This window comes from Carettochelys insculpta, chromosome 5, assembly GCF_033958435.1.
Source record: "Carettochelys insculpta isolate YL-2023 chromosome 5, ASM3395843v1, whole genome shotgun sequence".
NCBI classification, from domain to species: Eukaryota; Metazoa; Chordata; order Testudines; family Carettochelyidae; genus Carettochelys; species Carettochelys insculpta.
Genome location: NC_134141.1, coordinates 104,142,038 through 104,164,269, shown reverse-complemented (window position 1 = coordinate 104,164,269; position 22,232 = coordinate 104,142,038). Strand labels below are relative to the sequence as shown.

The 22,232-nt window shown below is 42.7% G+C and overlaps 1 protein-coding gene across 1 annotated transcript in view; it reads left to right on the top strand.

Moving 5' to 3' along the window:
• WDR70 (WD repeat domain 70) overlaps positions 1-22,232 on the top strand; it is a 191,226-nt gene that overhangs the window by 137,604 nt on the left and 31,390 nt on the right. Inside the window, exons 11-12 of the mRNA XM_074995637.1 lie at positions 6,868-6,967; positions 18,817-18,901. Coding sequence (XP_074851738.1) covers positions 6,868-6,967; positions 18,817-18,901 — 185 coding nt within the window. The remainder of the gene's footprint in view (positions 1-6,867; positions 6,968-18,816; positions 18,902-22,232) is intronic.

Here is a 22,232-nt window from a genome sequence, read left to right as displayed (position 1 = left end):
TATTAAAGTATAAAAACCTATGTGAATTGAGACCTGACTGTCTGAGATTCTTTCCTTCTGTCCATGCCATAAAACTACACTTGAGAGCAGGTTAAACTACACTTTAACTGCAGCTTCCCTCACATTGAAAGAGGTGGTGCTACTACAGTAATCTGCATGAGGACCCCTCTTCCGTGTAATGCACTGTATGTACTCTTCCCTCCCTCACTTCGGCCTGACTTAGCTTGACTCGGTTGCATGACTGTTTACTGTGGTGAACCTGTTTTATGGATCATAAAAGGGCTTCGTTTTCTATTGCCTCCCAATTATGGGACAGGAAGATATGCAGTGGGAGGGGCAGCTCCTCCCAGCTCCACCAAGCCCTGGGGAGCCAGGAAGGAGGCAGCAGCCACCAGTGCCCACTGGGAGCCTGGAGAAGCCGCAGCCATTGGCCTTCTCCTGGAGCCCAAGGGAAACCACAGCTGCCAGCCCTCCCCTGGAGCCCTGGGAAGCGTCAGGAATGCAGCAACTTCCCACACTCCCTGCTTCCCCGAGTCTCGGGGAAGTGACTCCCATCAGCAGCTGTGCCTGCGCAGCTGCTGGCAGAAAAGGTCAGCCATAGGGAGGGCCAAATATGAGAGACCTAGTCCCTTAAAAAAAAAAAGTTTTATAATGGTGGCAAATTCACTTAAAGGAAGTAGTACCAATTTAAATAACGGGCATCCCAAATACAGGACTGTCCTGCCTAATACCAGTTGGATAGTCACCGTATTTAAGTAACTGTCTAGTAATTTGGTGTTGGCTTTTTATAAGGCTGAATAGTAGAATACCGATGTAACTTCTGTTGCATCCCTCAGTTATAAAAACTCCTTCACACATTTTGCTATGGATGCAAGCTTAGAGAAAAAACAACTTTGTTTTGACACAAGAAACTCATAGTTATTTTACTGCACTTTTCAATTTTCCCCTTTTGCTTTCAACCTGATTGGTGTAATAAAAACACTATGTACTTATGCTTAATATTTATATATTTTAACACATTATGAAATGTCTGGTTTCCCGTAAATCAGAATATTAGAATGGGAGTAATTTCATAAGCATTAGCTGCATATGCATTGAATCATGCTCTATGTCAACACTTAAAACCTGTGTGACTATGGATTAACTAATTGCTATTTATATAGCACTGGATGTATATATGTTGCTACACCACTAATGAAACAAAATGAATGTACAAAAATTCAAAAGAGCTTTCACTCTTGGCCATATAATAAAGGACAAACACTGCAGTGTGTGTGGTGTTTTTCATATGGAGTGCTTCACAGTTTGGGTCTCTGGAAGGCTTTGAAAGTACAGTGGGGATTTATGAGCTGTAGAATGAACATAAAGGGTATGCCTACATGACAATGTAAACCTAAGGTTAGTGGGACCTAAGTTAGTTGACCTGTGTCAGGGATCCCTGGGCTTGAGTGTCTACTCAGCATTTTAATCCTAGGTTTCCTAAATTAATGCCTGTAAAGAGTTAAACCCAGAGAGAGTTGGCAAGCATCCATGTGAGTCTACGGAAAGAGAGAAGGGGATTTTTTTAATTGAAGCAGTTAACCTCCTGAGGAATTTTTTCTTTTGTGTGGCTGGAGGAGAGAGAGAGAGAGAGAGAGAGAGAGAGAGAGAGAGAGAGAGAGAGAGATGTTTAATCCTGAGCAGGCTTAAAGAATTCAGTAAATATCCAGGCCACATGGAGATCTGGGCATACAGCTATGTAAGTAGAAAGGAAATGTTTAATCAGATGTAATCATGTTATTTTTTATTTTGGGTTTGGTGCCAGACTTCTTAGGCTGGTTGATGTTACCCCCCTGTACACTGTAACTTTTTAACTGAATCTTAGCGAAGTAATTCTTTATGCTTTAACCTAATTGTTTTTAGTTGTTCTGTACCATCTAGCAACCAAGTATGTTTATCACATAAATCTTTTGTTAATAAATCACCTTTTTTAAAAAAAGGGTCAGTGATTTGATTCCTGTGTCCTGGAGAAGGATCTGTGCATATGCATGCCTAAGACTGAAAGGTCAGCTATCAGATTGAAGCGTGATTTCTTCCTCTTTGTTTTCAAGCCCTCTCCTAAGGGAGGGTTGAGAGCTTGAATTTACCTCACAGGGAGACATCTCAAGTGTGTCTGCCTGGGTTTTGTCACTTGGAAGGTGGCAGCTACCTCCAAGGATCATGGAATGTGTGACCTTTGAAAGCTTTTAAACAAAAGCCTATAGAGACTAGGTATTTTTAAAGTCTCTTGCAGGCCCCCACTTTCTACACTAGGCGTGTCAGAGTGGGGAACAGCATTGACAGTAGATTATGGGTTTTCTGGCTTATGGTCAGACCTGAAGTTCTGGCATCCACATTTCAGTATACAGACCCAAGTCAATGCAGGGCTATCCCATACTGTTTAGTCCCCCACCTCCAGTGTTGATACTAGCTCTAAAAGTATTTCACTGTAGGAAAACTACCACCCACCCTGTTTCCTAGCTGAGATGGTGCTGTTGATTGGGACTCAGGTGCCCAGAAGGAGCGTATCCATACATAAACTCACTACACTCATCCCTCGCTCTACAAGTGCATTTGGTTCCCAACTTTCTGCTCATAGGCAGAAACTCATAAGAGGGACACTAAATTCCTATTAAATTACATGTAAAAGGCTCTGATTAGTTCCTAGGGCTCCCAACTGGAGGGAGTGGCAGCAGGTGGCGCTGCTTTTGAAAGGTGAGTGCACCTTGGGTTGGAGAGGGTTAAAGCCCAGGGGTAGTTTAGGGCTGTGGGGAGGGAGGGCTAAAATCTGGTGGCGGGTTGAGGGGAGGGTTGGGCTGTCTGGCTGTGGGCCAGTAAGGGGGTCTGGCTGCCATGGTTTGCAGCTGCGGGGCCGGTAGAGATCAGGCAGCCGGGGTTACAAGCGGAGGCGGTGGGGTCTGGCTGCGGGGCCACGGGGGTTACAGGCGGCTGCAGAGCGGTCTGGCCGCAGGGAGAGTACAGGCAGCGGGGGGGTGTCTGGCAGGCGGCCGCAGGGGGTCTGGCCATGGGGTTTACAGGTGGCCACGGGGTTGGGCCACGGGGGGTACAGGTGGCGGGGGGGTCAGGCCGTGGGGCATACGAACAGTGGCGGGGGGAGTCTGGCTGCAGGGTGTACAGGCAGCTGTGAGCTCAGTGTGTGGGACTCGCAGTGGGGTCAAGCTGTGGGGCTGCCAGGGGTACAGGCGGTGGGGCTGGTAAGAGGGGTCTGGCTGCCGCGGTTTAGGGCTGCGGGGTGTCAGGCAGCAGGGGGTTCTGGCCACGGGGCCAGAAGGGGCATCAGGCTGCCACTGTTTGGGGCTGCGGTACCACGGGGAGTGCAGGCGGCAGTGGGGTGTCAGGCTGCGGGGCCAGCAGGGGGTCTGGCTGCAGTGGTCGGGGCTGTGGGGTGATCAGACAAGGGGGTTGGAGATGGGGGTAGGGGGTAAGTCTCGTATGAGTAGGGGAAGGTCACTCATAGAGTGAACTAGGATAGGTAAGTGTGTCCCTCGTTTAAGGAAGTACTTGTTTAGCGAGGGATGAGTGTAATTAGCTCCCTTGGAAATGCTAATGTGCACCTGTTATGAGGATATTTAGGAAATTGGTCTTCAGGACTGTCAGACTATTAACATGAAACTTTGCAATTCTTATTGTGTTATTTGTGATGTTCAGTAAATGTATCTTTCTTCGGTTTGTTTATTTTTGTGTGTTTGTTTTGAAGGTTGCCCTAAAATATAGGCTTCACAGGAGAACATTCGCACCCAGCCTAAGTGTTGCCAGGTGTGAAGTGGTGTAGTGTATTTGCATGACTTGGGGTACAGTGAGCTCCGGCCCCTCCACCCTTTTATCCAGGGAGTCAGAGAGAAGTGATTGCCAGGAGGCTGGGAGGCAGTTTTGGGACTGGCTTCCCCTGCTGCTCTTCAGGGCGGGGGAACATCGGAGCTCCTGGCTCAGCATGACTGTTGGGGAGGGACCCTCAACATCCTAGCAAACAGGAGCTGCGTTCTGCCTGTCAGTTTTTTCTGCCTGCTCTGGGCAAGCTCCATGAAAAAAGAACAAGTGGGAGCAGGAGCTGTTGCCATCCCAAGAGGAGCAGAAACAGGGAGCCCGATTAACCAGGCAGTAATGTAGCTTTCAGCTGCTGCACTGGCTGCTTGCAGCCCTGTTCCTCAACCACTGGGCACTCTTTGATACATCCAGAGGACTTTCAGAATCCGAGTCAAGCTGGGACTAGAAAAACAAGAGGGTTCAGGTAGTAAGTCCCAACTTAACACCGTCTTGGACCTTCCAGCCCTGTGGGGTGCTGGAACCCTAGGTCCAAGCTCTGGGTTAGCACTTGTTAGAACATCAAGTGGAAAATGAGTGAACAATGGAGAAAAAATTCAGCTTGGATGGAACGTAAGGCATGAAAGCGGGTCTAGGGAAAGAGGAGGTCAGAGATGCAGACAGGAAAATAACTGTATAGTGTGTGTTAGCATTTGGAATAAAGTAAAAGAATATAGCAAAATATTAATAAGTTAGCTATTCACGCTGCAGTTGTATAATGCAATGAGAAATAAGCTCAGCAGACACTTCCTTAGTGTCTTATAGGCCCCACTTTCTCCACCATCCACCTCAAATTAATGCTTCTGTTTTAAAAATAGCTATGAAGTGTTAGTGACATAAAGGGGAAAAAAATTAGAGAAAAAGGGAGTCTTGGCTGGAACAAATCTGTTTTGTTAAAAAAGCATTAGAGACGTGGAAAATCATCAACGAACTATGAAATATTTTATCCTTGAAATGTGGTCAAAAGTTGAAAAGTTTCATTTGTTATATGTATCCTTGTGTTACATGTGAAGATGCCTTGAATACTGGAATTATAACATAACTATATATGGGTCACAATGTCTAGCTTCTTCCAGCTAGGATTGATGAAGATGTTTCATGTGGGATAGTGGTTGTTTTTTTTGTAATGGGAATTCCTGTTCTCTTGGTTGTAGATGGAAGTTCTTATGTATGGGAAATAGGTTTGCCTACATTTGGTCATCTCCTGTCCTCATTGTACTCCATCATCATCTCTCATTTCCCTGTTTCCAGTGCTTTTCCCCTTCAATCCATCCAGACTTTCTGCACTTTCTTTAGTTGATCTTTTTTACCATGTTGCTTTCATTTTGAATCCTTCTGTGGCTTCCTCTTACCTTGTAGTTCTTGCTGTTTCCTTAGAACTCTGCAGAACCCTCCTGTGTTCCTGATTTCACTTTTCTCTGTTGATCCATCTCTCATTTTGATGCCTCATGGAAACTTCCTTCTTTTCTTACGTACCAGCTATGCTTCCTGTCGCCTTGCCAATTATTCATTAATGCACATGTCCACCACAAGGCCAATTGACTCTAATTTCTGAACAAATATATTGTGCTACAAACTTACACAGTTGTATATTTTGTTTCATTAAAGGCCACCTGGTACGTTGCATGTCTGAATTGTCATGGCTTTTCGTTGCAACATCCCTCAGTAGGGATCTGCAGCTTCCTCTTTTTTCTACAGTACTGCACATAGTGTTGGCATTCAGTTGATTATCATAGCGTATTTTGGCTTTATGCACAGATTGATTTATACGTAATCTGTTCATAAATTATGGCAAGGCTTACCTTTTCTTTTATGAATGGTTCATTCAGTCTGATCATGATATATGGCATAAAATCTTTTAAATGTCACATGGAGATCATAAAGAGACACTCCCTGAACTTCAGAATTCTTTTGCTGTGCTTTATGTTAAACACTTTGCAAAGGAGAGAATGTGTGATTGTACATTTTGCTGAAATGTTCTAAAATTGTCACAGTTGTCAAATATTTGGGGACGTAACATGTACTGTCTGCATAACACGAATGACACTCCACAATGATGGGTAGATTTAAGCTAATGTAACAGAGATGGGTATATGTTTATGAAGCAGTCTGGCAACACTTTGCCTTTATTAATTAATTTGTCACTAATTTGTGTTTGCTTAAAGAAAAAACACAAACATAAAACAGGTTAATGCACAACATTCAGAAACTGATTCAGAGGGAGATAGGCAACAGGAATTTTAGATATAGTTGCAAGCAGTAATGGTAATTTTAAAAAGTTTTGCAGTGATTAGTGAACAAGATTAGGCTACAGTTGACTATTTTAAGAGGCTAGAGTCCAAACAAGTTATTTTCCTTGAAAACTGCTTCAGCTGTTCCCAGAGTCTGCAAAACTTTTTGTTCAACCTTCAGTCATTTTTAGAGTATTTGATTTAGTATTACAATTCAGGGTTATATTCTTCAGAAGAGTAATATATTGAGGGTGACTTTGCAGTTAGAAAAACAACCTTTTAACTGAGAAACTGACCAAATTAGTTTTGGAAGATAAATCCAGAACCCCAATGTAGTTTTTACATCATTTTTAAGGTAGAGTCTTATTTTAAGTGGGGTCATGAAACATTTAGGTTGGGCAGATTCTTGAAAATATCTGGTTTTTTTTGTTTGTTTGTTTGTTTGTTTTTTGTTTTCTAACTCAAGCTTAAAATAGCACATACCCTAATATTTCTCCACTTCACGTTTTCAATATTGTTAGCTTGTAAAGGGGGAAAAAACTTTAAGTGTTCACAGGCACAAAGGCAATACTTTGTTTTAGGTACTGTGATTAAATAACAAATAAATAGGGCCCTACCAAATTTATGGTCCATTTTGGTCAGTTTCACAGTCTTGGGATTTTAAAAATAGTAAATTTCATTATTTTAAATATTTAAGCAGGAAATATAATAAAGAATACTTAATGTTGTAAGGAAGGAAGTATATTCAGCCCTGAAGTAAAAAAGTTTTTAAATGAGTTATTTTCTTGACACACAGGTTCATACAAAGTTCCACTGCAGGCAGGCACATGCTCCTGGCACTGAAACTTCATGCTTGACATTTTCCTATGATGGTACTGTCCTTGCTAGTCGAGGAGGTAAGTGAACAAAACGCTTTGATATATGTTGCTTAATGTAAGATTAAGTTTAGGGCTACACTAACTGTTAACTAATGTGAGAGAGAAATTCTGGCATTTTAAATCATATTAACTAGAGATCATTTTTATTACTAGGCACATAAAACATTGAAATCAGAAGTTACCTGTCCTCTGGACTTCTTTGTAAATCTGAAATGCTTAACAAATCTTATCTTTCATTACCATACTTGGCTCTAAAATTGTGCTTCCTCAGCAGTTATGAATATGTTTGGGGAGCATGTCAAATTCTCTAAGGGAATGTGGCATGGCTTCTTGTTCATCAGGTCACAAAACCACTGCCACTCCTGCGTCATGAATACATTTGAGTGAATAGATGTGTGGCCTGTTGTGGTTGATATGACAGTACTCAAATTCATCATGGTAGAGGAACACCTGGACCAAATTCGAGTGAGTGATACTGTAGTCTTCACACTGGCTAACAATGCCCTCCACAGGGTGGACTTCCCTGGTCTGGCACCCATTGGAAATGACTGGTCCCAAACAAGGGAATTTGCTAGACCACAGGAAGTACCTTGCCACTTGCCTCCCCTCGCCCCCCGCAGCCTGTTACCACTTTCTGCTGCTGTCTCCCAACTAATTTGCCAGCTGCCAGCTCCACTTGGGCTGACGGGCACTGGCCCTGGCTCTGCTACCATTGATTCCAGCTAGAGGCTGCTGGACACCAGCCCCAGCTCCACTGCTACTCGCTTCAGGCCAGGCTGCCAGACACCAGCCTTCTTGTCAGTGGGCTCCCAGCCCTGGGACTCTCTGGTCCTGGACTGGAGTGTCCCAGTTTTTGGAGATACAGCTTGTAGCACTCTTCAGTGCGGAAACTGAGTACTTCTCTGGAAACATTGTGGGTGTTAAGATATGTGCTTTTAAATATTGCCTAGTATATGTATAGCAGGATCAAAGGACTGGTTTATTTACGGTAGATGCTCCTTTATTAGAGTCAATGTATGAATGGCTCTAATTCTATATAGATTTAAATTAGAAAGTCCTGTTTTGTCAGGTGAGGGAAGGGCATGAGTCAGAAGGTGTCACAAACACCTGTGATACATTTATGGGAGAACATTTGTTTTAAAAAAAAAAAAGTAATAATCCACTGAGATCAGAAATTTTAATCGAGAGTAAAATAAACAAGCACCATTAACTGATGGTAAAGGTTCACATCTAAAGAAAATGCTCAGAAATAGCAACTTCTTTGCTATTTGTGCGTGAGTGCATGTGTGTAAAAAGCCTACATCTCTTGAACAATATTCACTTCATGTTGTTTACTGCTTATTCTCTCCCAGTTAACTTGTCTAATATAATGTGGTTCTTTTGTCATTGGTTTACACTTTTTATCTAATTTGTGCTGTAAATACCATGAGAAGGGAACCTTACTGATTTGTCAGGCTCAACCTCTGTACTCCTGTATAAATAATGAAATACTAACAAAGATTCTCTGAGACCTCTCCTGCTGTTTATAGGCTGAGATTTTCAAAGCTGCCTATCATACTCTAATGAGACTTTTTTCATCATTTGGCCTTCCTTCACTGAGCTTTTTCATGTAACTGAAATCAATTGCAGTACCTAGAAAATGTAGGACTGCTGATGTGATTCCACTCTATGAGAAAAGAGCTGGGCGGTAGGGAGGCAAGCTTAGCAAGGATTCATTTGGAATTCCATATTCTTTCCACAGTGAAAACTGAGAATTATATAGTTACCCAGATTTCATCTTCATTGCTTTTAAACTTCTTAATAAAGGTAAAGGTCCCATACACTTTACAGTATGGCATGATTGTAGTTTGCCATATATCCCTATTATTATGGTAGCAAAGAGGGAGCCATGCTAGTCTATGTTCTATAAAAACAAAAAAGCAGTGAAGCAGCACTTTAAAGACTAACAAAATAATTTATTAGGTGATGAGCTTTCATGGGACAGAGCCACTTCTTCAGACCATAGCCATACCAGAACAGACTCAATATTTAAGGCACAGAAACCAAAAACAGTAATCAAAGAGGACAAATCAGAAAAAAATGATCAAGATGAGCCAATCAGAGAGGAGAGGGATAGAAGGTGGGAGGGAGGTCAAGAATTAGATTAAGCCAAGTTTGCAAACGAGCCCCTATAGTGACTCAGAAAATTCCCATCCCGGTTCAAACCACATGTTAATGTGCTGAATTTGAATATAAAAGACAGCTCAGCCGTCTCCCTTTCAATAGTGGTGCGAAAATTTTTTCTTCACTAACACTCAGACTCTTAAGTCATTAACAGAATGGCCCACTCAATTAAAATGTTGAGTAACTGGTTTGTGGATCTGGAGTGTTTTTATGTCTGTTTTCCAGAAATTCTGGAAATACCATAACTGGACCTAACCAGGTTATTCACAGAATCACGGGCACATTCTCGTGTTCCTCAACTAACATCATATGCCAACAATGCCAAGATGATTTGTACATTGGATGACTTCTAACTCCCTTAGACAAAGAGTTAATGGGCACAAAACAGACATAAAAACACTCCAGATCCACCAACCAGTTAGTCAACATTTTAATAGAGTGGGCCATTCTGTTAATGACTTAAGAGTTTGCGTGTTACTGAAGAAAAATTTTCACACCACTATTGAAAGGGAGACGGCTGAGCTGTCTTTTATATTCAAATTCGGCACATTAACATGTGGTTTAAATCAGGATGGGAATTTTCTGAGTCACTATAGGGGCTCATTTGCATACTTGGCTTAATCTAATTCTTGACCTCCCACCCCCCGCTACCCCTCTACTCTCTGATTTGCTCACCTTGATCATTTTTTTTCTGATTTGTCTTCCTTGATTATTGTTTTTAGTTCTCTGTGCCTCAAATATTGAGTCTGTTCTGGTATGGCTGTGGTCTGAAGAAGTGGGTCTGTCCCACGAAAGCTCATCACCTAATAAATTATTTGGTTAGTCTTTAAAGTGCTACTTGACTGCTTTTTTGTTTTGCTATTCTTATGGGTGTGACCAAGTTTTCTGTGGCCTCAGAAAGTTTGTTTACAGCCACCATGCAACTGTGGCCAACTGAAAAGTTGTCACCAGTTTGAGATGATCTGTCATGCTGTATATTAAATATGGAGACTTTTAGAAACATTTAAACTATTATTTGCAAATTTTCATAGGAGAGGAAAAGGAATACTCTAAAACAATTGTTTTTAGTAAGTGCAAATGAGTGTTTTTCCCACTAAAAATATTGGTGCTCAAGCAAATTTTGAGGTGCTGAAAGACTTGCTTTGGAGTTCAATCACTGGTATATCAGGAATATCAGGATAGCTTGCTGAGTTGGCCTAATATGTGGGCATTTACTTTGTTTAATCATAAATCTTTGTCATGCATATTAATTGCTATTGTTTTATAATTATACTTTTGGAAAGTACTGATATGTATTATCAACCTTAACTTTAGCTTAATGAGGTTTTCTGGCCAGGCAAATGTTTGTTGAAGAATGGCAGAGATGACCTGTTTATTTGATACTATAAAGTATTAGTTGTATTTTGGTAGTAATGTATGCTCTCACTTCTCTCCCATCGAGCTTGCAGTCTAATATGCTTAAGGAAAGCCTGCCCAGGAAGCATTGATCATACAGTTGGGGAAAAGAATGCTTAGTAGATAACTGTATTGATAGTAAAGCTCTTGGATATTGTAAAGGCTGACCCTCTCTAATCCAGTACACTCTTATCTGGCAACATCCATAATCTGGCATGATTTTAGTTAGCTAGACAGCTGCTTATCATGGGTGTGGCCAAGTTTCACATACTTCCATAAAAATCATTCCCCACACCACAGAGCAGAAAGGGTCTTTACCTAGGAGGTCCCATGCCTTCTGCTTACCTCTTCTCCCTCATTGCATTAGAGCAAGAGTAGTGCTGTGAACAGGAGGTGACAAAGCAGAAAATGTTGCCTTGGGTCAGGTCAGGCTACTGGTGGGATTCTGAAGACCACACATTGCTCCACCTGCCAAGGCAGCTGGCAGAGTGGGACAGTGGGGTTAGAAGCTGCAGCATTTTTCTATACAGGTAGATGATGTAATTTTTAAATAAAACACCAAACAGATTTAATTCAAAGCCAAAAAATTAAGTGGTGGCTCCCATAGAGGGAGATGACCTGGCAGGAGGATCCACCACTTAATTTTTTTGCTTTGAATGAAATCTGTTTTGTGGGTTTTTTTAAATTACATCATCTACCTGTATAGAAAAATGCTGTAGCTTGTAACCCCACTGTCCTACTCTGCCAGCTGCCTTGGCAGGTGGAGCAATGTGTGGTCTTTCCACAATCCTAGCAGTAGTCTGATCTGACCCAAGGCCACCTTTTCTGCTTGGCCACCGCCTGTTCACAGCATAGTCCCATAAAGTTTGTTTACAGCCACCAATCCTGGATCTCAGTGTTCTGTACTGTTGTTATTTCTAGTTTACCGCTAAATTTCTTCTCAGAGCCCAGTACTCAGAGCAGGGTTGATAATGCTGCTTGACAATATTGATCTCCTATGATTTGCCAAATTCTCTCATTCAGCACTGCTCAGGTTCCAAGGGTGCTGCACGTGAGAGGTTCAACCTATCGTGTGAATGATCAGGTATTCTTTTTATAAAGGAAAACTAAGAATGAAACTGTATCTTGTGATAAAATCTGAAGTTATATGAGTTCAGCTAAATTTTTCATTGATATTGATTAAATCTTTCATTTACATGTGTCTCAGAGCTGCCTTATTCTAGCCAATAGATAAAGATGCTGAAACACAGCATGAGAGAGTGTTCAACTGATACTTAGAACATCATGATCAAGCCGGTTCACCTTAGTTTTCCAGACCAATTTATTTATACTCCAGGTCATTGGAATTTTATCCATCAGTCATTGTTAGGTCACTTACCATGTAATACTTTGCTTCGGCAGATACTTTCTTCAGTTCTGTATTTGTGAATTTATGGAACTTCAGTAAGTTTTTGAATCTTTTTAGCGTTGTGTTGCACTTCCTTCTTCTTTGTTCTTCCCACCCTTATTTGTACCCAGAATGTGTATTGGGCTGATAGACATCTGCATGACTGATCAGACTCTAACTTTTTTAATCATCAGTCTGTTGGGTTGCATTCTAAATTGTTTAAAAACTTGAGTAATAGTATGCAGGGTTTATGCATAAGAAATGGCTCCTTAATGCATTTAAACTATTATCTTAATATACAATCCTCGACTAGTCAGACAATATCTCAGAACTGTATATCTGCTGTACTAAAAACTGAAAAGGATTCTTGATTTATTTTAACGTCTTTATTTGGTTAATGTTTTAATGCAAGTATTGTTTTGGATCTGTACCAATAAAAGCAGATGTGGACCCAGATTAGCACACCTGCCAAGTGCAAACGATCAAAGAGTGGATCATTGTTTGGGGGAATGGGGACTTTCACTGAAAGCCTGATTGCCTTCCCTGCATCTGATGTAGATTCTAAGTCGGAGATGAGGGAGGTGATGTAGAGCTCAGCTGCAGGCACAAGGGAAAAGTAACAGCAGAAGAGTTGCTTATGGGAGTTCCTGATTTCATTCCTGTCAGTTATTAGCTAAGAACCTGACAGAAATTCAAGAAAGTGCGATTTACATACATTTGTGACCGTGAACATTTTTAAAAGGGCAAGTTTGGAAATGTTTTCTTAACAAGAAAGAATGGTTCAATACTACAGCTACCAATCTATCATAAAAATAAAAATGAGAAAACTGAGTTTAATATTCTGGTATTGTATAGAACTTACAGTGAAATTCTGTTTCTAAGATAAAAATCTCTGAAAATACATGTGATGGCTCAATATGTTTTTCTAATAGTCTATTTATAAATGAAAACCAATGAATCATGACTCTGTGTGGTTAACTTGAATGAAAACTATTTACCTCTGAGCTCTCAGATAGCATGTGCAAATATGTGCTACCTATACGGCTCAGAGAGGAGTATAGTTTTTTTTTCTTCTGAATTTCTAATTTCATCTTTCATTTAAAATATTTAGAAGGAAAAATGGTTTCATTTAGAAGTTTATGGAGAATTGAACAGATTCCAGTAATTCTGATTGATATATTTAGAGTGTTTAACAATACATAATGGCCATAATTTTTAAGAATTTGGTCTATATGTACTGTTTTAAGGAACAGCAGGATGAGTTGTTTTTTATGGTAAATATTAACTTCGGGTTTGCTTCAATCAGTGTCTGTTTAAGTAAATAAACTTGCTAACATTTTTTGGCATGAAGGGATTTTGTATAGTTGTGTCACCAGTTTTTAATATTCTATTAAAAATCAAGATTGGATGTGTTTTCCAAAAAAAGTCCTCTGGTCCAAACAAATATTAACTCAGGGAAGTTTTACAGTTAAAATGATCATATGGGTTCTTTCTTGCCGTATAATCTGTGGCTTTATGGAGCTCAGAGGGCTTTTTGGGAGGATTGCATTCTAGATGCCAGATTTTCTTCCTGGATAGAGAAACTAATATCGTTAAATACAATGCCGAGTGGGAAGGTCTGGTGGAAGGTAAAGTCTGAAGGACCAGGTCATCCTGAGAGACATAAAAGGTGGTGTAAGCATAGAAACGTGAAATAATAATTTCTCTCCCAGATCTGTGTTCAGTCATTGAGCTCTTGGCCCAACGGGGTAGGCATGGGCAGCTCCTGTCTCCTGGGTAGCACCTTAATTGTCCTACTCCAGTCTGGTGTACGAGCCACTTTGCGCACACACACATAATTAATGAGCAATGTGTATTTGAAATTTTTACACACACAAAACTGCTGCTGGAAAGATGCTGCAGTTCTTCCTGTAGCCCACCAGAGGGTGCTGTGGCAATAGAACACAGCAGTGGCTCCCAGCCCACTAGGGAGGAGAAAGAGCTTGCCTTCTACATAGCGCCTATATCAGGTGAGGTCTGGAGACAGACAGCCTTGAGTGCTTGGGGATCAGAAGGGGCAAGTGGGAGAGGACAGACTGAGTAAGTGGGTGAATGGGAGTGGAGGCACAGGGCCATGGAGAAGAGTGTTCAGGGACATTTGGGCAGGGGAGAGGGACTGGGTGAGTGGGGGCAGAGAGAGACATGGGTATCTGAGTGCAGGTGGAGGGGACACAGTGTCAAGGACATGCAAGAGTGCATGGTCACATGGGAATAGGGGAGATGTGCCTGACCGAGTGGGAGAAGCAAGGGATCAGCCAGAGTCTGCATGGGGAAGCTTCCTCACAGTCTCTCCCAGACCCCTAAAAAAACCCTGTTCCATACTGTCCCAACCACACCCAACAATCTTCCAGTCACACCCAGGCTCCTTCCCAGCAATTACTTTCCTCTTTGTCAACTCCTCCATTACTTTTGTTTCTCCCCAGCATTTACACGCTGCCTAGGCGGGTGCAGGAAATGCAGTTCTGTTTTATAGTTTAAATGAACTGTTACTGCAGAAGTACAGGATTGTGACCTTGTCCTCTTTCAAGTGATGTATATCCCAGTGGTGCAACAGCATAGGGGCCCCTGCATTGCTCAGAGAAAGTGGACCTCTGCCGAGTGATCCTTAAGCCCAATGTGCATGGGATGCTCATAAACTCTTTCCTTTCACTTATGTCACACATGTAAGGGCCAGGAAGTGTTTAGGCAGTGTGAAAGGTATGTTTTTTTCATGAGTTTAGTATTTTGTTGTTTTCTTATATTAACTTTGCTGTGTAAATAGTGTTCCTGTGTGCATTAATTTTATCTCAATCTGTAAACTTGGCTCCTAGTGCAAAAAAGGAAAATCTTTTCCAGTGATCTGATATGGTTCAATTATCATTCTTGGATCTGTGCATTCAGCATGAGACTTGTGGGAAACGGCCACCATTCCAAAGTTCGAGACTTTTAGGCACCAGCAGGGGAGCTTTATGCAACACTCACTTGGTGATTTACATTGGGAAACACAGTTCCAGGTCAATTGATCTCCTAGCTCTTCTCAGTAGTGGAGCTCTCAAGAAACTACTGCATGATGCACTTTCCAATTAGTGGTAAAACTCCCGCTTTACAATATCTCCCTCACCTTCCTTTACCCTTTAAAGTCTTCCTGATCAGCATTCTCTTATGTCCCATCAACAGGTTGGTTCCACATTGACTGAAGACTGTTTGCAAATCTTGGCTCAGCAGAAATAAACACATTATTTTAGTAGCTCTCTGTTCACGGTGACAGATTTGGATCCAAACCCTAGTTAGGACTGGCAGTGGCTGATCCCATCATCCTAAACATCTGGCCACAAATAATTTCATGGATAAGGGGCACCTGTTTGAACTGCTATCCTGAGATCATTGTGCTTATTAGCATGGTAGAAAAAGGATTTACCTAATCCTTATGGCTTATTTAATTAGTTAACTATGTTTAGACTTTTATGACTCAAGTATACAATACACAAAGCTGCAGTAAGAAAAATGTGGTTACCGTTTGCCACTGAGTGTCATTTTCTTATATTACATAATACAAGCCGCTTATTTTGGGCCATGCAGTAAGGCTATTCCCTATTTTACTTTGGCATAACTCAGCTTTTCCAAGGGAACCCCATTCTGTAGTTGTTTTCTCAAAAACCAGAAATTCCAGTGAGTTCAATGGAGCTTACTCCAAAATTAAGTGTACTCTAAGCACAGTCAGTTTTAGCTTTTTTGGTAACTTGATTTAAATCAATGATTTGGGTTGTTTTGGTTATTGTGATTTAAATCAGCTTAATTTAAATCAATTTAACTGTTCTAAGTGGAAAAGAATTGTAATGTGATATACATACATGGAGATACACGTATCTCATAGAGCTAGAAGGGACCTTGAGAGGGCGAGTCCAGTCCTCTGTACTCACAGCAGGACCTGCCACCATCCCTGACAGATTTTTTTAAGTCTAACCTGCCCCAAACTCTTCAAAGACCCCTTCAAGGATTGAACTCATAACCCTGGGTTCACAAGGCCAATGCTCTAACCACTCAGGCCTAACATGAATTCTAATGAATGCCCATTTAAAAATTTTACTGCCTTCTTTATTTGTTTGAAGTTAAATGTAAAAACTTATTCTGCGTGGATTCATTTGGCAGTTACATTAGTTCATCATGAATTAATTGAAAGTAGACCAGTGCTGCTCTACTCCAGTAGGGATTGATGCATTTAGAAATCGTTATTAAATAAATCCTGGTGTTGTGGGGTAATATAGTAATTTTACAGGTGGCAGTGACTTCAACTTTGAATGAGTTCGGGGCACCCCAATGTCTAATCTAGATTAATATGAAATTTTCATTGATAAAGTCGTTCTGTGGATGCATCCTAAATTTATTCTGAAGAGTTCTGCCTTAAAGACCAAGTCATTCTAACAACTTTTCTCTTGCATTTGCTAATGCCTCCCAACAAAGATATCTCCGTAAACTTAATGTGAAAATGACCTTGGACTTTTATCTGGAGCTGACCAATGCCCTGAGAAAGTCTTTCCAGCCTCTTCTTTTCACACCAATACAATTAGATTTTGCTGTTAGCAAGAGAACTGTGTCTAAATATCTGTTTGCATTTGTCCCTGCTATGGCCTGGCAGGTGTGGAGCTTAAAGATCATGTCAAGGCTCATTCCATTAGGGAGAGAGCAGCCTTGGATACTAGCCTCAGATCTGTCCCTATCCCAGAAGTTTGCAAAGCAGCCAAATGGTGTTCTTTGCATACATTAACGAAGCACTGGTGCTTTAGTTTTAGCATCTAGACAATAATTGTTTCATGTTATAGAAAGAAACACTTTGTTAGTCCTGAGATGGGCACTATTATAAAATCCTAAAATAAATAGACCTTCCCAGGATGGGGAATTCAGAGCCCATGCATTTCCCCTTCTTCCACCTTTTTCACAAATAAGAGATTTACTAAGGTCAAAATATTTTTATTTAAATTTGCTACCTTTTCAACAAGCTTTCATGTTAGAGGTATCTAAGTCCTTCATATTTTATTCATACACAAACTGTACACACAGTCTTGCTTTTTTCATTCAAAGACATGCTGCTTACATGAATTTTCTTCTGTTAGACTCTGTTACCAATTTTTCCATTACATTCTAAGCTCTTTTGTCTCCATGATTGGGAATCCACAGTGATGAATATCTGGAGAAAAGAAAATGACTCCCTTCTAATTCTTGCACTCTGGTAGCATGCATTTCCGTGCATTATTAGCTCACCCAACCCTCCCTCCCTCCCTCCCTCCCCCCAGAGTTCAGGAGAATTCCGTAACTACTTATATAGATTTAATCTCGTACTTTTTAAACTGACTTTTATTTGCTAGTCTTTCTTCTCACCTTTGTAAGGAACTGACCTGGAATACAAAGAAGTCAACTAGTTGCCTGAGTGAGGGTTTTGTAATATGCAGGAACCTCTTGGTGCCCTAGAGACTCAAACTTACAGAACTTAGAGTATTTCTCATTTCTTGCTGGAAATATGGACTCCAGAGTGATAATCCATAGGCCTACATGTCTCTGTACAAACAAGAATTACAGGTAACTAATCTTTTTTTGACATAGGATTTGTACAACATAACTGCCGAAAAGGAATAAATAGCATAACTTTGATTGACCTGCTGCTTCGTACCACATTCTTCAAAGACACATGACAACTGTTATAAATGATTTATTGTGAAATAGCTTTGGCTTTTACAGTCACAAATTTATGGAAAGGGCTGTCCTGCTGTGTCTCCCCCACAAAGAATTCTGGCTGATTCACTCAGACTTTCAGTAGAAGCTTACACAGAAATAGAAAGGTGGCTGCTTTTGCAGGGGGTACTTTCTGTGTCCTTTGTGGCTGGAGGAGCTGCATTCTGCCCTTTCTCCCCCAACCACACATGGCTGGAGGACCTGGTTCTTCCTGCTGTGGCCTGGGAGCAGGTGACACTGGCTCTCTCCCCTACCCTGACCCTCATCCTCTGTGGCTCTGGGGCTGATGGAGCTTGCTCACTCTCTGTGGCTGGAGGAGCTGGAGCTCCCTCTGCAGTCCCAGGGCTAGAACTGTCATCTCTTACCCTGACCCAAGGCTTGCTGGCGCTGGAGCAGTTCTGTGCCGTGGCTGACTGAATGTGTCTGCTTGCCGTCCTTACATATGTCCCTGAGTGGGAAAATACATGCTGCAGCTTTGGTACCCATGTAGTAGGGGAAGCCTGTTTACCATCTGTAACTGCTCAGTTGGCTGGTGGAGAAAGTGGGTTGGGAAAGTGGGATTACTCTCTGTCTACTTTTCCTTACCCTTTTTCAGGTACTTGGCTGTTGTGTGTGTGCTAAAGAAAAGGGGAGAATGCCTTATGTTCTCTCTGCCTATTTTGCACCGATATAGGATGAGCCATAATCTGGCTCACGTATCTTAGATAACTTTTGAACTCTTCCTTCCATATTTAACCTTTGTGATTTAGCTTGTGAAAAGTCAATGAAAATTAAGTTTATAACTCTCCCTCCCCGCCCCCCGCAAAAAAAAAAATCTTACAGCCTCAAAACCCCACAAGCACAAGAAGGGGTAGGGCTTATGGAGTTTCCAATTTATTAGAAAGAGCTAAAAGTCCTACAATAGGTATTGGGAGGATTTAGTCACTGAGGAAAATTCCATGACAGTGTAACTGAAGCATACAGTAAGGAACATTACAGGTGGTACTTCTCATCTTTGAACTTTAAGCCATTACGTAGCATTCTCGCCCCCCACACCCTTAAGTATGCTGCAAGTTTTTTCTGCCTTTTTTATTGATTTATTTAGCTTTTGGGTTCTGGACAAAATAAAATTTCTACAAATATGTAGTTCTCAACTCTTGTGCTAACTGTTGTCATTTATTTGTGTTTTGTTTCATAGGAGATGATACATTAAAAACATGGGATATCAGGCAATTTAAAAAACCTCTTAATTCAGTTGACAGTCTGTCCAGCTTCTTCCCAATGTAAGTACTTTATTAATTTACCCTCTCCAGTATAAGCAGCTGCAAAAACAGCCAAAGGAGGGACTGCTGTAGTGGGAGTTAGAAGAAGAAAATAGGGGTCGTCTGGGGCCACCCTGGATCCTGAACTGTTCAGAGTAGACACTCGCTCTCAAGCAGTCAGGAGACAGTCGGAGATGGTGCTGGCACCTTCCTCCCTAACCCCCAACATCCAAACTTGGGAAAAAACTGCAGACAAACCAGCCAGACTCTCCAGCCAGTAGGAATAACTGCAGAAAGAATCAAAGCAGGAACCTTCTTCTTCGAGTGATTGCTCGTGTCCATTCCAAGTCGGGTGTGCCCGGCAGTCGCCGGAACCTTTTTGCCCTAGCCAGTAGCGTTAGGGTCAGTGCGGTGGCCCGTGGAGTGGCACCAATATGATGACCAATAAATGCACCCTCTCTCTCTCTCTCTCTCTCTCTCTCATAAATGCACCCTCTCTCTCTCTCTCACTCTCACACACACACACACACACACACACACACACACACACACACACACACACACACACACACACACACACACACACACACATATATTCTCTCTCTCTCTGCCGCTCAGTTCCTTCTTGCCACACTGCCAGTTGTTGGAGCTCTTGCTTTCTCTGCTCAAATCTTCAGCTAGTAGCCTATTGTAGTGTAAATGGTTCTTGAAGAAGTGTAAATAGTTTTAATACTTAGTGTTTTAACTAATAGTCAAGGTGGGGCTTTCCATCACCTTTGGTGCCTCGCCCCAGGGAATGCCTGGCTCCCCAGGCTTCCAGACTTGTTCAAAATGCATCAAACGTGGTCTCCAAAGTGATGCCCAGTCAGCCTGTTTGATTTGCTTGGGGAAAGGACGCTTGCATGATCACTGTCCAATTTTTAAGACCTTTAAGCCCAGAACTTTGAAAGATAGGGCCCAATGCCTTAAAGTCCTCTTAATGGAGGTGGCTCTTAAGCCTCAAGAGTCTCCCTCAGGAGCGGAGAGTGGAGCCTGTTAGGATCCCATAAAGGGAGTACTGTTAAATAGTAGAAAACCCTCCACGGGGGAGACTTATTTCACTAAGTGGAGAAAAGGTTTTCGGTGTGGGTGTCTCACAGAGGGCCGTCTCCTTCGCAAGCCCCCATCCCACTGATTTTAGATTACTTATGGGGTCTGGTACAGGAGGGCTTGTCCCTCTCCTCAGTTAGGGTGCACTTAGCTGCTATCTCAGCCTTTCACACAAGTCATGGAACATCTTCTGTGTTCTCAGATCCTGTGGTCAAAAGATTTCTGAAAGGTTTAGAAAGAGTCAAGACCCCATGTTCGGGCACCACTGCCCCCGCAGGATCTCAATTTGGTATTAGCCAAGTTTATGGTGGCCCCCTTCGATCCCCTGGCTACCTGCTCCCTGCTGTTCCTGAGTTACAAAACAGCGTTTTTGGTGGCAGTCACCTCAGTCAGGAGGTATCTGAGTTGAGGGCACTTTCAGTGGACCCCTTGTACACAGTGTTTCACAAGGATAAGGTTAGACTGAGACCTCACCCCGCGTTTTTACCTAAGGTGGTCTCCGTGTTAACCAAAACATTTCCCTATTGTTTTTTTACCCACAGGCCCATGCCTCCCCAAGGGAGCAATGTTTACATACCTTGGACATTAGAAGGGTGTTGGCCTTCTATATGGATAGGACTAGGCCTTATAGAAGAACACAGCAACTCTTTGTGGCAGTTGCTGATAGGATGAAGGGCCTGCTGGTCTCCTCCCAGCAGATTTCCTCCTGCATAGTGACATGCATCAAGGAGTGTTACAAGCTTGCGGGGGTTCCTCCCCCCGCCGATTAGGGCACACTCCACTAGAACACAGGCAACGTATTTGGTGCAGGTGCCTATCCAGGACATCTGCAGGGCAGCCACCTGGACCTCAGTTCATATGTTTACAGCACATTACAGTTTGACCAAACACACATGGGAAGATGCTGCGGTGGGCAGGGCTCTCCTGCAGTCCATTCGGGGTTCTGGCCCCACCTCTTATGCACTGGCTTGTATTCACCCAACTTGGAATGGACATGAGCAATCACTCAAAGAAGAAAAGACAGTTACCTGTTCTGTTACTGGTGTTCTTCGAGATTTGTTGCTCACGTCCATTCCAAAACCCACCCGCCTTCCTCACTGTCGGAGTGGCAGGCAAGGAGGAACTGAGCGGGGGGGGTGGGGTCGGGCAGTGCATATATTGGTCGCCATGCCAGCACCCCTGCAGGGGGTGCCACACAGACCCTATGGCTACTGGCTAGGGCAAAAAGTTTCTGTCGACTGGGTGCGCATCCCTGTACACCCAACTTGGAATGGGCATAGGCAACACATCTTGGAGAACACCAGTTGCAGAACAGGTAACTGTCTTTTATTTAGACAAGTTTTTACAGTATTGACTGGATTTCGTCTGACCTGTGCAGATTGGCTGTTTGCACCAATGCTCTTGCTTCACGTCTCTCACTTCACCCTAAACTTCCCCCCTCTTTCCACTCCTCTGTCTTGTCACATTCCCTTTCCTTCTCTTCAGTATTCCCTCACCCATTGCTTTGCTTTTTATGCAATTTGTTGCTCCCTAACTAGCCCTCCTAAGAATTATGCAGCTAACGTGTTTGTTTTTATCACATAGTCCACTGTGCTTTAGTATTCTGTTCCCTTCCCTGGCCAGGGCCATATTAACAGCTTTAGGGTCCCCTAGGCTCTGGGGTGGGGTCAAAAATGAGAGATTCAGTGCACAGGAAGGGGCTGCCAAGGAGTAGGCTGAGGGTGCAGGGTCTGGGTGGGAGGTAGGGTGCAGGGGTGGGATCTGGCTTGGAGGTGGGGTTCAGGAGCAGACTGTGGAGACAGGATCTGTGCAGGGGGTAGGGCACAGGAATGAAATGAGGATGCAGGGTCTGCTGGGGGTGCAGGAGGGAGAAGGGGATTGATGCACTTACCCAGCACAGCTCCTGGTGGGGTTAGGTGGCTCCATGCTGCCCTGTACCTGCAGGTACCTCCACTCCCATTGCCAGCACCACTCCCATTGTCTGTGATTCCCAGCCAATGGGTATAAAGGGGTGGAGTCTACAGGCAAGTTCTGCTGGCAGCAACACATACAGCTCCAGCTGGGGCAGCAGCAGCAGCAGCAGCAGCAGCACAGGAAGGGAACAGCAATGCACAGATGTTCTTCCCTCCCCTTTACTCCTCCAGAGAGAGCCACAGCACAGAAGGGCTGTAGGGGCTGCAGCCCAGGGCCCCGGTTTGTAGAACAGTTTTGAACATCTGATTACAATATCTGTAAGTGACCAAGTTGTAGGTAGTCTGCCTTA